This window comes from Myotis brandtii, unplaced genomic scaffold, assembly GCF_000412655.1.
Source record: "Myotis brandtii unplaced genomic scaffold, ASM41265v1 scaffold454, whole genome shotgun sequence".
In the NCBI taxonomy this organism is placed as follows: Eukaryota; Metazoa; Chordata; class Mammalia; order Chiroptera; family Vespertilionidae; genus Myotis; species Myotis brandtii.
This window is the reverse complement of record NW_005367354.1, coordinates 3,390,276-3,407,531: the sequence shown is the minus strand read 5'-3', so window position 1 is coordinate 3,407,531 and position 17,256 is coordinate 3,390,276. Positions and strand designations below refer to the sequence as shown.

At 36.7% G+C, this 17,256-nt stretch overlaps 1 protein-coding gene across 6 annotated transcripts in view; it reads right to left on the bottom strand.

Annotated features, from left to right (window-relative positions):
* Positions 1-17,256, bottom strand: part of ATAD2B (ATPase family, AAA domain containing 2B) — a 110,636-nt gene that overhangs the window by 71,277 nt on the left and 22,103 nt on the right. For all 6 annotated transcript variants that reach the window (XM_014546686.1, XM_005874932.2, XM_014546685.1 and 3 more), the window contains 7 exons: positions 16,838-16,954; positions 14,615-14,690; positions 9,757-9,855; positions 7,160-7,271; positions 4,843-4,958; positions 2,981-3,155; positions 1,098-1,186 (listed from right to left, as the gene is read on the bottom strand). In XM_014546686.1, coding sequence (XP_014402172.1) covers positions 1,098-1,186; positions 2,981-3,155; positions 4,843-4,958; positions 7,160-7,271; positions 9,757-9,855; positions 14,615-14,690; positions 16,838-16,954 — 784 coding nt within the window. The remainder of the gene's footprint in view (positions 1-1,097; positions 1,187-2,980; positions 3,156-4,842; positions 4,959-7,159; positions 7,272-9,756; positions 9,856-14,614; positions 14,691-16,837; positions 16,955-17,256) is intronic.

The following is a 17,256-nucleotide window of genomic DNA, read 5'->3' as shown; positions in this document are numbered from 1 at the left end:
GGAAGCTTGGCTTCCTCCATCATTGGGGCAACCAAGCCTCCTGCTTGCTCCAGCTCCGTGGCTGCCGGCCGCCATCTTGGTTGGGTTAATTTGCATATAGTTACTCTGATTGGCTGGTGGGCGTGGCTTAAGGCATAGCGAAGGTACGGTCAATTTGCATGTTTGTCTTTTATTAGTGTAGACTAGGAGCCCAGCACACGAAATCACGCAGCGCTGCCCACCCTCCAGTCTCCTCAGGCTGGTCCCACCTTCTCCCGGCGCCTCCCCACTTCTGCCTCATCTCCGCTTCCACCCTGTCATGGCGCTGAAGGAGAGCATGGAAGCCTCTGCCTGCTGCACTGTGCTCCTTCCCCTGGCAGGAGGGCAGCAGGGCGCTCTAAGTGCAAGCGGTGGGTGACAAAGGATTGGTGAGGGGGGCACTACGGGCTCTCACCCCCACACTCCCCCGCATGGGAAGATCCCGCCTCCTCTGGGCGCCTCCCTGCTTCCACCCTATCTCCAGATCAATGGCCCGCAGTGCACACAGGCAGCCTCCTGCTGATAGGAGCTAATAAAGAACTAATATGCTAATGGTCTGGTCGTGACATGTTAAGGCATCCCGGCTCATTTGCTTATTACCTCTTTATATAGAGAGATTTAATTTAAATACATTTTTTTATTGATTTTCGAGAGAGAGGGAGAAACATTGATGTGAAAAAGAAACATCAATCGGCTGCATGCCCCCTATTTAGGATCAAGCCCACAACCTGGGCATGTGCCCTGAATGGGAATTGAAAGGGTGACCTTTTGGTGCACAGGACGACATTCAACCAACTCAGCCACAACTCTGCTCTTGTAGTGCAGAAGCAGCCATATATAATGGAAAAAGGAATAAATACAGCTGTGTTCCAATAAAACATAACTTACAAAAACAGGCAGGAGGCTAGATTTGCCCCACAGGTCATGCATGGTTTGCTGACCCCTGTGCTAACTGAAAAAGATCTTCCTTAAGGACACAGATGACGTTATAAGCCTCATAGCACTCATCCAAGGGCTAAGGCTAGATACTGTGTCAATGAGTGAAAAGAATCTAACATAATCAGATTAGAAAAAATTACCTGTGAATCTGATCTTGTCTGCTAGAGCGAACTGGAGCTAATCCATCTATTTCATCAAAAAATATTATAGAAGGTCTCATCAAATATGCCTAGTATAAAAAGAAAAAAGTTATTTATTGTATTATTGTCCATTTTTTATAATTACTGTGTTTTCTTAATAGCTATTATAAGCAAATGATACAACATACATCAGGTAAGAAAGATTACATAAGTAAAAAGAAAATCTCCTTACCCAAAAAAAAAAAAAAAAAAAAGAAAGAAAATCTCCTTACCCCCCTTTCCTTTTTACTTATGTAATCTCCTACTCCCAGTAGGCATCTACTATTTTCAGTTTTATTCTTCAATATGTATTATTTATTCATATACACAACAAGTCTTTTTAAACATACTATTTTTGTTTTATTTCATACATTTAAGTCATTGAACGTCAGCATTTCCAAGTTAATTCTTCCCTCATCCACCAGTGTTATTTTATATTTACATATTTCAATTATTATTAAACTAGAGGCCTAGTATACGAAATTCATGCACTGGTAGGGTCCCTAGTGGCTGCCGCCGCAGGCCAGGGCCTCCCTCCCTTCCCCCGGCCCCACCCCTTGGTCGAACTCCTGAACGCACTCCCAGTCGAGGGGACAATTTGCATACTACGCTTCTATTATATAGGACTCTCTTAAAAGCATACAGGCTGCAAATGTTTGACTTCCCAATAAATACTGAGCACCATGAAGGTAAGAATTTTTCTATATTCCCCTTTCTAGATCCATTATCTAAACACAGCAGTTTTTAATACTAATGTAATATTTGAAGTGTTTTACTAATTACAAAGAACTCTGACACACAACTCAATGGGCATTCAATTAATGCTTATTGAAAGCATTGTTTTTATTTCATGTGAATTTCCTTAGACACAATGAAATATAAGTTGCATTGCCAAATATGAATGACTTCATTCACTAGCTCAAACAATCCAAAGTGAATTTACAGGAGGACTTTTTTTTACAAGTATTAGAAAATAATATTTTTAAGTACTTATTATACTGTATATATATATATATCCCACGTTCAAAGGCTGTTAAATCACGTTGTTTACCCATATCTTCAGAAAAAAATCACTTCTACTGTCGTGGTAAACAACCTGCTTCCCTATTTATAATGGTCTGGCTCTCTAGCAACTTCAGCGTGAAATTATAGCTAATTTGCCTACAAACGTCAGGTGGTCATAATAATCTGGCCACTCAGTGTATATAAATAGTAAAGACAGCCTACACAATATTCATTCACCTTAATCAATAAATTTTATTGATTTTTAGAGAAAGAGGGAGAAAGAGAGAAACATCCATCAGTAGCCTCCCACATACACCCCAACTGGAAATCAAACCCACAACCACGGCATGTGCCCTGACTGGAATTGAACCTGCCACCCCTCAGTGAATGGGACAACACTCCAACCAACTGAACCACACTGGTCAAGGCTCACCTTATTCTTTTAAAAGCATTCATTTATTACTGAATTCTTTCAGCACCACATTTACAACTGATGAAAATAAATATTATGCTGTTTTGTTTGATTTCATATTAAGCTTTTTATGTTATTTCCTAAATTAGATTACAATCTAATGATAAATATGTTATAACCAGGGTTCCCAAAAGCACCTAATGTAGTATTAGGTGCCTAGTAGCCACCTCAATAAATGTGTTGTGAGTCAACTTAAATTTGTACTGGTAAAACTGCTATTAAATACCTCTATGCCATTCAAATTCAGATTATTGATCCTAAATTTCATATACGGATTGGAGAATACGCCTCCTCGAGAACAGTTTGTATTTACAGACTAAGTGCATTAAATATGATATTAAAGAAGATATTCTCTGATTTTATTTACCTGATCAAAAAGAAGCCTAAGTTGCCTTTCTGATTCACCCACCCACTTGCTCAGACAGTCTGCTCCTTTTCGCATAAAAAAAGCCACCTTTTTGTCTCCTTGACTGCACTCATTAGCTAGTGCTCTGGCAACCAAGGTTTTACCTGTGCCAGGAGGTCCATAAAACAAACAGCCCCTAGAGGAATAAAAATTAATAAATGTTATCACCAACACTAATAACCAATATAAAAGGATACATCTCTCATATAATTGTGTATTAATATATCATTATTAGACACGAATAAAACTTTTGTAGTACATAGACAAACGCTTCCCTTTGCTGAGTGTCCTCAAGGATGTTCTAAAAGCACCAAGCTTTGATAGGCCAAAAAATAAAGTTAAATCAGAACAGAGAGTAACTTGGCAAGATATATTAAAATTTTAAATGTTTTTCCCTGTGACCCACAAATTTTACATCTTAGAATATGTCATATAGAAATACTGAAAAGAATGTTATTTTTAAAAAATTTTTTAATGTATTTTTATTTATTTCAGAAAGGAAGGCAGAGGAAGAGAGAGATAGGAACATCAATGATGAGAGAGTATCACTGATCAGCTGCCTCCTGCATGCCCCCCACTGGGGATCAAGACTGCAACCCGGGCATATGCCCTGGCCTGGTCAACACTTAACCACTGAGCCACGCCGGCCAGGCTAAAAATTTTTAAATGGATGTTCAACAGAGCAGATTCTAATTGTGAAAACTAAAAAAAATTAAATGCCATTTATTAATAAGGAACAGATATGCTGTTACATCTATAAAATAAAACACTAGTATAGTATAATAATATGTACATTAGTAATATGGAAGGTGTCTAGAATATATTATAGAGTAAAAAGGTTATGTAAGAGTACTGTTGAATAATCTCATTTATATTAAAACTTTACATGTGCATAATATAGACAAAACATAAATTTAATATATGCACAGATGTATAAAAGAAATCTAAAAAATATACAAAATTGTTCACCCCTAAAGAGTAGAACTACTTTCTGCTTGTGACACTTGCTCCTTATAATTCTGTTTTGTTTCTCCCAAGGCTATACTAAAAGTAATAATTATTTTTAAAATTCAATTTATAGCATATAAAAAACAAATAAATTGTTATCATGATTTTTAAAAGCCAATGTAGAATTATAGGCTAACTTTTTAAATGACTCAAATAGAAGATGACTCTTTTTTCTAATTTATCTTTATTGTTAAAAGTATTACAGATGTCTCCTGAAGATGACTCTTCAATAGATTTTCTACATCCTTAAACACATAGAAAATAAATTAGAAACAAATATGAATAAAAACCTCCTATTAAATAAAAAGGAACATTTAGCAGTTTAAATCTAACAGTCTATAAATATACATCTTCAGAATATTTTATTCTGCCCAATTTCCTTTAAAATAATTTCTTAGCCTTTTTCTAATATTTAATCACCTCATGATCAACCACAATTAAAATGATCATGAAAATAAATTATCAAGCTTAACATTTCAAAAATACGCATCAAGTCAAATAAACACTTCACTGAAATTGTGCTTCCAAAGAGTAAACAACACAGAGCATCAAACTCAATGCTATTAGAAAGCCAAATCAAGGAAAATATCTGGGCAACTCACTTGTATATTAAAGACCTGATTTGTGCCTGACCCTTAAATGCTAAGTTGTAAATTTCAAGAACATAGTACCACAGCCTTAAGAGCACTAAAAAACAAATTTTCTTTCTTAATTCTTATTGCTAGAACACATCAAATAAATACATATAAAATATTTATATTTATAATCATTTACTAATTGAAATTTGATAAATTAACAGTAATAACAATACTTACCTTGGAGGCTGAATTTTAAATTTTTCAAAAATTTCAGGATATAATAGTGGAAATACTACCATTTCCTTTAGTGCATGAATATGATGGCTCAATCCACCTATGCTATCAAACCGCACCTTGGAAAGAAGGGGGAAAGTTTAACATAAAATAACTGTTTATAGATTTTTTTTTAATATATAAGGTAGTTTTATGATTCAGAAATACAGGTATGAGCAGAAACTGTTGAATGTAAAGTTAAAAAAAACTTAACACTTTTGAAATAAGTGTAGAAAAATAAAGTTGGCAGTAAAACTCAAGTGTACATGTCAGTCCAGCCAAATAAGCTATCAGCCTTTAATCTCATAGTAACTCAGGACAAGATCAATGCCCAGTCTAACGCTTTAATGGTTATCTACAAGAAATACTATGTTGTGTATGCACGCTAATAATTTAAATGCCTTTCAAAATATCATCTATCACATGCATTCTCAGCAGAGGCAACTTCACCCCCAATGGGGCAAAAATTGGTCCAGGAGTAGGGTAAAAAAATCTTTGCTATTACAATGGTTTGTGACCCACCATAGCTCAACTTTACCTGACAAAAATCTTAATCTTTAACACAAATTTACCTAGACAAAGAGAAATTTAATTTTTGTCACTAGGGGACAACAATGAAAAAAAACAACAAAACAGTTTGAGAAACACTGGTCTACTACAAGATGCAACAGAGATTATTCCTCCCACCCCTAACAGTTTAAATATCTAAAACAGTTTGTAAATTAAAAAATTGGATAAAAGAAAGTGCTTGAAGAAAATAGTGCCAAAACGTTAACAGTGATTGCCTTTGACCAGTGGGTTCTGGGAGATTTTTTTCCTTGACTTTTTATTCTGTTATGGTACTTCAAAATGTTCTACAATGAATATTTTACTATGATAGATAACACTTAAGTAATCTAGAAAAATAAATAGAGTCTAAATAAAAAACTCTCTAAAAGTAGCTAAATTTTCTTGCATGATATCATACTTTAAAGAACTAAGTTAACTCTAATTAATTGGCAGAGATGCCTAAAATTAACTAGATTCAAGAGAGTAAGGTGCTGGTAAACCAAATAAGCAAAGATCATTAAGTAAAATCCTCTGAGAATGTGAACATGAGACTCTGAAATGTCCTTAGGTCCTCACTAATAAAATAAAGATTTTCCCCTATGACTTAAGATTGGAGGTAGCTAACATTTCCTTTTCAAATATATACACAACTCCATTTGATAACAAGTCTATCATGTGAGATCGGTTAAATTATGTTGAATAGAAAGGTTTATGGGAATAATCAAATATATTCTATAATAACCTTATTCCCAAGTATCCTCGCAGAAAAGATTCTACTAACAGTAAACATCTACCATGTCTTCTAAGTCTTGTCTGTCTTTGCACACCATATACTTTCCTGGGTGCTTATTATCCATTTTCCATAGTGACCTCAGCTATCTTTATGTGGGTGACGCATATCTGAAGTTCTGGCCCAGATATTTCGCCTTAATGCCGAAACTAAATACCCAATTTCCTACAAGTTACTTCAATTTGTGATATGTCACAGATACCTAAGCATGTCTATAACTAACTAAATTAATCTTCACCCCTCAAATACATATTCCTTCTATTATGCCCCCTACCTCAGAGAATGAAGCCATGCATTTCCTCATCCAGTCTCTTAAGCCAGAAACCTGGGTAAAACATTCAACTTGTTTCTCTCCCTCATTCCCCAAAAGCAACTAATTCATCAAATTCTGTCATACCAAACTCTCTACTGAATTGTGTCAAATCCATATGCTACTTCCTTCCATCGTTACCCTACTTTCTTTCTACCGTGACCATTACTCCAGATTACTAAATTACAACTACTTCTGAACCAGTCTCCCTAATGCCAGTCTTGCTGCCCTCAAACTCATTAACTACATCATAGACAGAGTGATCTATCTAAAATGCAAATCTGATCTGAAAACCTAAGCAGCAGCTTCAACAATAACCCATTGCTTAATCATGGTTTATGGGGCTCAGCCTCACTTCCTAACCTTTTTTCACAATATGCTCTAGCAACAGTGAAATGAAAAAAAGGGGGGAAACTTGAGTAGACATCATATGTTATCAGAGTGTAGGTTCCAATATATATACATACATATATATAGTATACACACACACACACACACACACACACACACACACACACACAAATAATGTTGATATCTAGATTTTTCTGCATTTATTGTTTGTTGGTTTAGAAACAAGAAATGACCTTTAAAAAAAAAAAAGGTACTTCTAGAAAAACATCTCCAAAACTTACTGATTTATCAATGTTCATTGGATCAACATCAGCCAAGCTTGCGCCCACTTTGACACGTTCTCGGAGAATACCACTAGCTAAATCTTCTGTTCTTAAATTCATAGGCAAACACCTGAAATTCATAAAAATTCAAGTTTCACATTTTTAATGTCAAAATAAGTTTAAATCTGTAACACATTTTCACCTTTCTCCTTTTTATCATAAACCAGAAAATAACATCAAAAGACTCCATATTTTTAAACTACTTTTCTAAAAATTTTTCTACAAACCAAAAACAAATTTATTCCCTAGATAAAGCAAAGGTCAATAATCTATTTGTCCAAAAAGGCCAATCTATTCCAACTTAGAAAACTTAACCTGATATTCTATATTATCTATAATAATAAAAACGTAATACGCTAATTAAATGGGACAGCTGAACAACCTTCCAGACGAAGCGACAGCAACAGGGGCCAAGGCAGAGGCAGTTAAGGGAAACCAGGCAGGCAGGCAGAGTGGTTAGAGGCAATCAGGCAGGGAGGCAGAGCGGTTAGGGGAGATCAGGCAGGCAGGCAGGCCAGCAGTTAGGAGCCAGAGGTCCCGAATTGCGAGAGAGATGTCCCCCGAAGGGTCTCGGATTGTGAGAGGGTGCAGGCCGGGCTGAGAAACACCCTTCCCTCCCCACCCCAGTGCAAGAATTTCATGCACCGGGCCTCTAGTCTATATATTTAAAAGGTTAAGTGACCAGTTGACCAGCTGGCCCATAGCTATGACACGCATTGACCACCAGGGGCAGACACTCAACACAAGAGCTGCCGAGTGACAGCAACTTTGCAGAGTGTCCTCTCACACTCCAGGACCCCTGGGGGAATGTCGTACTGCCGGTTTCGGCCTGATCCCCACAGGCCAGGCCGAGGGACCCCACCTGCTGGAGGGACCCCGCTCACTCCACAGATGCCCTTTGAGCCCCAGCGCTGCCCCCAGTGCAGAGAGCCAGGGAGGGACCACGGAGGGTTGGCTCCAGGGGGTTTCTGGCCCGTCTCGCCCAGTCCTGCCCCACTGGCCACCTTCTAATTAATTTCCTTTCAATGTGCACGAATCCGTGCACCAGGCCTCTAGTATAAGTATAAAATAAAATTATAGATTGACTACATATGTACTATAATATATGGCATTAACTGAACTCAAGCTTCACTATGATATTTAAACTTATCCTCAGATATTATGTGAATATGTCTAATCAGTTTATATGACTGAAGAAATTTTTTGCCCTTTTATTCAAAGGAAACCAAGTTTAGACCACATTTTGAGAACTAAGTTTAATCTTTTGTGTAACTACCTTAAAATAAATCTTTAGCTATCTAAAACCATACATTGTATTATTTAATTTTACTACCCTAAGAAAATATAATCTACTTTCTCTTTTAACCTTGGGTAAACACCGAAAAATTACAAACACCCTCAAAAAAGTATAGCTTCTATAATGAATGTAACTGATAACATTTCTGAGTGCTACCTTCTCTCAAAAATATATTTCCAAAGCAGGTATCAAAATAGTTCAGCCGTGACTGGTTTGGCTCGGTGGATAGAGAGTCGGCCTGCGGACTGAAAGGTCCCAGGTTCGATTCCAGTCAAGGGCATGTACCTTGGTTGCGGGCACATCCCCAGTGGGAGGTTTGCAGGAGGCAGCTGATCGATGTTTCTCTCTCATCGATGTTTCTAACTCTCTATTCCTCTCCCTTCCTCTCTGTAAAAAATCAATAAAATATATTTTTTTAAAAAATAGTTCAGATTAAATAGGCACTAAGTTCTTTTATTTAAACTTAGATTTTTCTCTTACATTTTCTTTCCATCATCTATATAAGAAATTTTTGTCTACATACAATCTACACCACTCCAAACTAGTTTCCAACACCTGCTAAATAAAAACTTGGTATTTCTGTAACAAATACATAACAACAAATTATAGAAATGCTTTGCCAACTGTAAATTTTTTAAATATAATCTATCTTTAGTATTATAAAATAAGCTAGAATATTAACTCAAATTTTAAAGAATAAATTATAACTTGAAGCGCTAGTTATTTACTAAACAAAATACTGATTCTCTTCCCCAGTGAAAATTTTGAGGTTTCAAGAAGCCATGTAGTAATCAGTCACTTAACCTAGTTAGGCAAACACCACCAGAGGCACACGTTCAACCAAAAGTATAACAAATTTTCCAATAAAAAGCCAAGGGCTCCTGACCTAATTTTATTAGAAGCCAAGTCTTACTCTGAGTGAAATCATTATAAGCATCTAAAATCAGCCTCATTGTATGAATTTGGGATAGAGGCGAGGAATGGAGAAAAATATTGCCGTAAAGGTTGGCCTCTTCCGCGTGGCTCTTCTTTCTTTACTTTGCACACACCATTTTACTGAACACTTATACAGCAAATAACCCAAGGTCAGATGTCTCCTCTAAGAATTATAAGTAGAAACCAATCAGCACATTAGTCTAAAATATGTGTTGAGTATAGTGTTAGCAAAATGCTAGTACAGATAAGAATCCCATTCAAAATATAAAAACTGTTCTTCCCTTTTTCTGTCAGAGAAAACAACAGTAAAAAATTTACTAACCTGTTTCTCGCTCTTGCCATGCTCTTTGATTTCCTTCTTTCAAAACGTTCTTCATCAGAAGAAGTTGTGTCACTACTATGAATAGCATGCTTCTTTCTCCTATTTAAAGAGAGTAAAGTCCAAAAAGAAAAAATAAAGAAAAGAAAAATAAAGAGAGTAAAGTCCTTAAAATCATTACAGCAGCAAATGGCTTTTAAATACATAGTAAAGCATCACATTTACAATTAGCTTAGTAGAAAATACACACTTTATCCATTCACTCAGAAATAGTTATCCAGCTCTTGCACTCATGCAGTATATATCTAATGAGGTATAAACATAGTAACTGCCACAGAGAAAGAGAAAAAACAGAGAAGAAGACTAGGGAGCCCACAACTTTTTAAATACGGTAGTTCAGAAAGGCACATGTAAACATATAAAATGACAATTATGCAAGCATATTCATTACATGATATTTTACAATAGCAAAAGAGTGAAAACAACCTGACTCTCAATAAAGGACTAGTGTTAAAATTACACTATATCTACAAACATAATATTATGCAACTATAACATAAATGTGAAATTTCACAATACTGAAAAGACAGTTAAAATAAATTAAGTGAAAAAACAAGGTGCAGGATAATGTACACAGTACATTTTATGTAAAAAGAAGGGGTAACAATTGATATGTGTATTTGCATATACAGTAGGTCCTTGGGTTACATGAGAGATCCGTTCCTACAACGTAACGCAATTTTCACCGTAAGTCGAAATCCACCTACATAAGCACCTACATCACTCACATGGAGCACATACACAGCAGTAATGAAGTGAAACAGTAAAAAAAAATTTAAAAGAAAAATAACAATTCCTGACCTTTACTTGTGGTAAATAAATAATAAAAAACATTAGGCACATATGTACATACGTTGAAATGACGGAACTTTTTTTTTTATAAATAAGTGGGAGAAGGCGACGTAACCAGAAACGACGTACGTCGAATCCGACTTAACCTGAGGACTGCCTTTACAGGGTGTCCCAAAAATTACAGGTACACTTTGAATAATTATAAAGGCAGTGTTTATTAAAATACATTTCATTTTCAAAATATAATCAAATCTACAGACATTGTTTATTTTGTCAACGCCTGTTTTCAAACTGTCCATTCTGGTCCAGGCACTGCTGATAACACAAAGCAATGGAATTGCAAACATCCAGAAACATTTCATTTGGTATTGGAGTGCATTCTTGTTCAATGGCTACTCTCAATTCAGTGACAGTTGCTCATTTTATAGAATAGACTTTATCTTTTAAGTATCCCCATTTTAAAAAGTCTAGAGGTGTGAGGTCTGGTGAATGAGGAGGGTATTCTACAAAATCCCTTCATCCAATCCACCTGTTTGGCAAGATCTCATCAAGGTAGGATCTTAAATCACAATGGTAGTGTGGGAGAGCCCCGTCTTGCTGAAAATAAAACTACTCATCTTCAAAGACCTCTCTAATGCTTAGCATGACAGACTGTCAAAGCAAGTTCAAGTCTGTTTATACATTTTTTGGGACACCCTGTACATACATATATATGAATCTACTAGAGGCCCAGTGCACGAAATCTGTGCACCAGTAGGGTTCCTAGCGGCTGCCAGCTGCCAGCCTGGTACTCCCTCCCTTCCCCCAGTCGCCTGCCACTGCAGCCAGTGGGGGCCTCCCTCCCTTTCCCTGGCCGGCCCCTTCCCCACCCCCACCCCCTGGTTGAACTCCTGGAAGAACTCCAGCTGAGGTGACAATTTGCATACTACCCTTTTATTATATAGGATTCTCGAAGGATATACAAACTTTAACAGTGTTACTATGAAAAAAAATGAGAGACAACTAAGGCTAGAAAAGAAGCTTTTTGTGTTCATTTCTAAAAATATTTTTGAACCATGGAGAATACATTACCATTTCAGGAAACATAATTAGACAAGATAAAGTTTCAAAAACAAAAAACCTCTTGTACCTACATGTAAAAGGGGGAAAGGGGAAAAAAAGGAGCAAAAACTAATTGAATCAATGATGCTTCGAATAAAAGCAATGTATGTCACTTAGATTCAACTCTACTAAGAGACCAGAGAGCTATGTAGCTTTAGAAAATGTAATTGTTAAACTTAACTATTCCAGACAAACTGAATCAGGAAGATAAGTCACATGTAGGATAATAACTATTAGTCAGAAAATAAAAGAAAGAAATGTGTTATTTACATATGGCCAACAGACATATGAAAAATGCTCAACATCCCCACTCATCAGAAAAATGCAAATTAAAACCACAATGAAATATCACTTTATACCTGTCAAATGGATATTATCAATAAATCAGCACACAAGTGTTGTTGAGGGTGTGGAGAAAGGAAACCCTTGTGTACTGTTGGTGGGAATGCAAATTGGTGCAGCACTATAGATAACTGTATGGGAGTTCCTTAAAAATTTAAAATGAAACTGACTTATGACCCAGCAATTCCATGTCTGGGTATATATCTTAAGAAACCCAAGACACTAATTCAAAAAGATATATGCCCCCCTGTATTCACTGCAATGTTATTTACAATAGCTGAGACATGGAAGCAACCCAAGTGCCCATAGACAACTGTATAAAAAAACATGTGTACAGTGGAATATTACTCAGCCATAAAAAAGAATGAAATCTGACTATTGGCAACAACATGGATGGACCTCAGAAAGTATTATGCTAAGTAAAATAAGTCAGACTAAGAAAGATAAACATCATATGATTTCACTTATATGAGGAATTTTTTTAAAATAATCCTTTCTATGCCGAAACCGGTTTGGCTCAGTGGATAGAGCGCCGGCCTGCGGACTGAAAGGTCCAGGTTCGATTTCCGGTCAAGGGCATGTACCTGGGTTGCGGGCACATCCCCAGTGGGAGATGTGCAGGAGGCAGCTGATCGATATTTCTCTCTCATCGATGTTTCTAACTCTCTATCTCTCTCCCTTCCTCTCTGTAAAAAATCAATAAAATATATTTTTAAAAAAATAAAATAAAATAAAATAATCCTTTCTATTCTCTTGTTTTGTTTTTTGTTGTTTTGTTTTTAAATATATTTTTATTGATTTCAGAGAGGAAGGAAGAGGGAGAAAGAGATAGAAACATCCATGATGAGAGAGAATCATGGATCGGCTACTCCTCCAAGTCCCCCACTGGGGATCGAGCCCACAACCTGAGCATGTGCCCTTGACCGGAATCGAACCTGGGACCTTTCAGTTTGCAGGCCGACGCTCTATCCACTGAGCAAACGCTCTATCCACCAAGCCGAACCAGCTAGGGCTATATGTGGAATTTAAAAAACAAAATAAACAACAAAACAGAAACAGACGTATAGATGTAGAGAACAAACTAATGGTTGCCAGAAGAGAAGGGAGTTGGGGAACTAAATGAAAGGTGAAAGGATTAAGCCCAGCCAGCGTGGCTCAGTGGTTGAATGCTGACCTGTGAATCAGGAGATCACAGTTCAATTCACAGTTAGGGCACACGCCTGGGTTGTGGGCTTGATCCCCAGTGGCGGGCGTGCAGGAGGCAGCCAATCAATGATTCTCTCTCATCATTGATGTTTCTCTCCCTCCCTCTCTCTTACTCTCTGAAATCAATTTTAAAAAATTAAAAATTAAAAAATAAAAGGTGAAGAGACTAAAAAATACAAATTGGCCCTAGCCAGCGCTGCTCAACTGTTAGAGCACTGGAGGGTCATGAGTTCGATTCCCTGTCACAGGCACATTCCTGCGTTGTAGGTTCAACCCCAACCCTAGTTGGGGCACATGTAGGAGGCAACCAATTGATGTTTCTCTCTCTATCCTCTTTCCTCCTTCCCTTCCACTCTTTCTAAAATCAATGGGGAAAAATGTCCTCAGATAAGGACTAAAAAAAAGAAGTATAAATTGGTAGTTATAAAATAGTCATAGGGATGTTAAGTACAGCATTGGGAATATAGTCAATAATCTATATATATAAAAGGCTAAGCGACAGGCCGGTAGGTATGACGCACACTGACCACCAGGGGGCAGACGCTCAACAAGGAGCTGCCGAACTGCGGTGACTTGGCAGCGGCGGTTCTCAGGTGACCCACCCGGGAACCAGAGAGGAGGAAGCCCAATTCCTCGCAGGGCCGAGTGATTCCACCTGCAACTGTGGGTTATGTTGTTGCTGGGGCACCATCAGCCCCAAATCTGGTTTACTGCACACTTGCATTTGCGTTCCACACCTTGTACAACAGCAACTTTGCAGAGTGCCCTCTCACACTCCGGGACCCCTCAGAGGATGTCAGAGAGCCAGTTTTGGCCCGATCCCCGCAGGCCAGGCCGAGGGACTCCACTTGCCAGAGGGACCCTGTTCACTCCATAGATGCCCTTCGAGCCACCACAGCCCCAGGTGCGGCTGGCTGGAGAGGGGTCGTGGGAGGTTGGCTCCAGGGTGTGTCCAGCCTGTCTTGCCCAGTCACGCCGCGCAGGCCACCTTCTAATTAATTTCCTTTCAATGTGCATGAATCCATGTACCGGGCCACTAGTATTGTAATAACTACGTATTATGCCAAATGGGTACCTGAGTTATCGGGACGGGGGAAGGGGCTCACTTATAATTTATGTAACTGTCTAACCACTATGCTGTACACCTAAAACTAATATAAAATATATCAAATATCAACTATAATAGAGAAATAAAATGGAAAAAGAAAGAAAAATACTATTTAGTCCCTCAATAGAATTATCATTTACACTATCAATATCTATACTGTAATTATAAGCTATTACATTATGTATGATTTAAAGGACATATATAAATGACAGATGTAAATATTTCTTCCTTTCAAAAACCAACAGAACATACCTGATATGGCTTCTTCTTGCTGGAGATCTGTGAATATCAAACAGCGTGTTTTCCCTCTTTTTTTGATGAGCTGGTACTTTAAAAAAAAAAACAGGATAACATAGAAATAACTAATAATAAAAATCATAAGTTGATATATTAAAGGAGTAAAAAAAACTTCTATTAAATTGATAAATTGGAGTTCTTAAAAATTACAAAATTCTGCTCTTTGAAAGACACTATGAAGAAAATAAAAAAAAAAGTTGTAGACTGAGAAAATATGTACAAATCACATATCTGATAAAGGACTGATATCCAGAACACATGAGGAACTCTCAAAACTTAATAAGAAAATAAACAACTCAACTGAAAAATGCATAAGAGATTTGAACAGACACTTCACCAGAGATAACATTGGCAAATCATCACATAAAAAGATACTCAACATCATTGGTCATTAGGGAAATATAAATTAGAACTACAATAAATGCATATTAGAGTTAATTTTAAAAATGACTAAACCAAATGTTGGCAAAAATATGGACCAACTAGAATTCTCATATACTCTCTGAGTAAGAGGTAAGTGATGCAATCACTTTGGAAAACAGTGGGCAATTTCTTGGAAAATTAAATATATACTTATCCTAACTATAAAACCTAGACGTTCCAGCCATAAAAAAGAATGATTATAAGAAAAATTAAAGCATTTGTTTAAACAATGATTTGCACATGAATGTTCATAACAACTTCATTTATAATAGCCAACACTAGAATGTCAACAATCCCAATGTCCATAAAACAAATGAACAGATAAATAAAAGTGTGATATATTCATTCAATGGAATGCTACTCAGCAATAAAAAGCACACTACTGTTATGTTCAACAACATGGATGAGTCTTAAAATAATTATGCTGAATGAAAGAAGACAAAAAAAAAAATATGTACTATGTTCTGTATATAATAAAATATAAACTAATCTATAGTGAAAGAAAGCAGATCAGATCAGTGGCTGCCTGAGGATTGGAAGCAGGGAGGCACAAGGAGGTTAGGAGTAGATTATAAACAGGCAGGATGAAATTTTGGGAGTCAAAAAACATATTCATTGTCTTAACTGTGATAGCTTCATAAATATGTGTAATGGCAATGGACTGTAATTCAGTTATACCTCAATAAGTTTTTTTTTTTTAATCTAGACAAATGGCTCACAGTCTTTTTTCTGTCCCAACACACCTCTCCCATTATTAACAGGACTATCTGTGACAGTGACTCTTAACTGTGGTAGATAAGAAGCCTCATACTTGGGCAAGCTTCTAATAAGATAACTCTAATAGACCCCTTTCAGAGAATCAATCATTGTTTTAGAAAATAAAGGTTTTGAGTAAAAAGATCTAGGTTCTTCCTTGAAAGCATTATGCTAAGTGAAAGAAGTTAAATACAAAAGGTCACATACAGGCAAATCTATAGAGACAGAAAGTACATTAGTAGTTGCCAAGGGCTGGGTGTGGGGAGAGGGGGAGGGTGTGGAAGTAACAAAATGTTCTGGAATTAGATAATGGTGATGACTGGGGAGAGGGGAGTGTGAAGTAATAAAATGTTCTAAAATTATATAGGGTTGATGACTGCACACTCTAGTGAATATATGAAAAACCAATGAAGTGTACATATTAAAAGCCAGCAAAAATGGTGAATTTCATGATATGTGAATTATATCTCAATTTTTAAAACTTCAAAGGGAATCAATAGTGGCGGAATTTCCCAAGAGCTGGAAAAAGTCAATAAAATAGTATCTATAGAATTTATTATATGTCCATTAGATTTAAACATTTTTCTTTTCAAAAAAAAATAAAAATCAAACCCCTATGTTACTGGCGAAGCTGCAGCCATGCACCACTTTTGTAACTAAGTTACTCAACTACTGGGAAAATAGAGATACTTGCCCTAAAGAACTGCTGTAATTGAAAGTGCTCAATAAACTATAAAGTAACACAAAAACAAAGCAGTATTTATTATTAAGTTTAAGGTTCTTTAAATAAAATGTACCTGCTCTATGTAATTCTATATTGCAACTACATACTTAAATTTTCTTTCCATTGTATTATAAACAGAAGCACATATAGGAAAAGATATATGGAACCTACAAGAGTTTTCATTCTTTTAAATTCAGCAACACTAATTTTTTAAAGAGATGAAGCAGAATAAGCTACCAACTACAAAAACAAAGAAGTTATTTAGTGTCTCCTACCTATTGGAGGTGCTTGATATCGATCCACTGTTTTTCTTTGTCTCAAATTATATGGTCTATCATTTTCTTCTCCTTCTGCCTCTTCAACTTCTATATCTCCATCCTCCTCTTGAGATTCTAGTTTCCCACACACAAAAGAAAAAAAAAACAGTTTTAATCCACAGGATTGGTGCACTCTAGAACTGAATATTTCTATTTTATTTTTTAATTATTATTTTTAAATATATTTTTGTTGATTTTTAGAGAGAGGGAGGAAGAGGGAGAGAAAAAGAAACATCGGTGAGAAATATTGATTGGCTGCCTCTTGCACACACCCCAATTGGGGATCAAGCCTGAAACCTGGGCATGTGCTCTGACCGGGAATCGAGCCGCTAAGCCAGTGACGTTCAGACAACTGAGCCGCACCAGCTAGGGGTTAC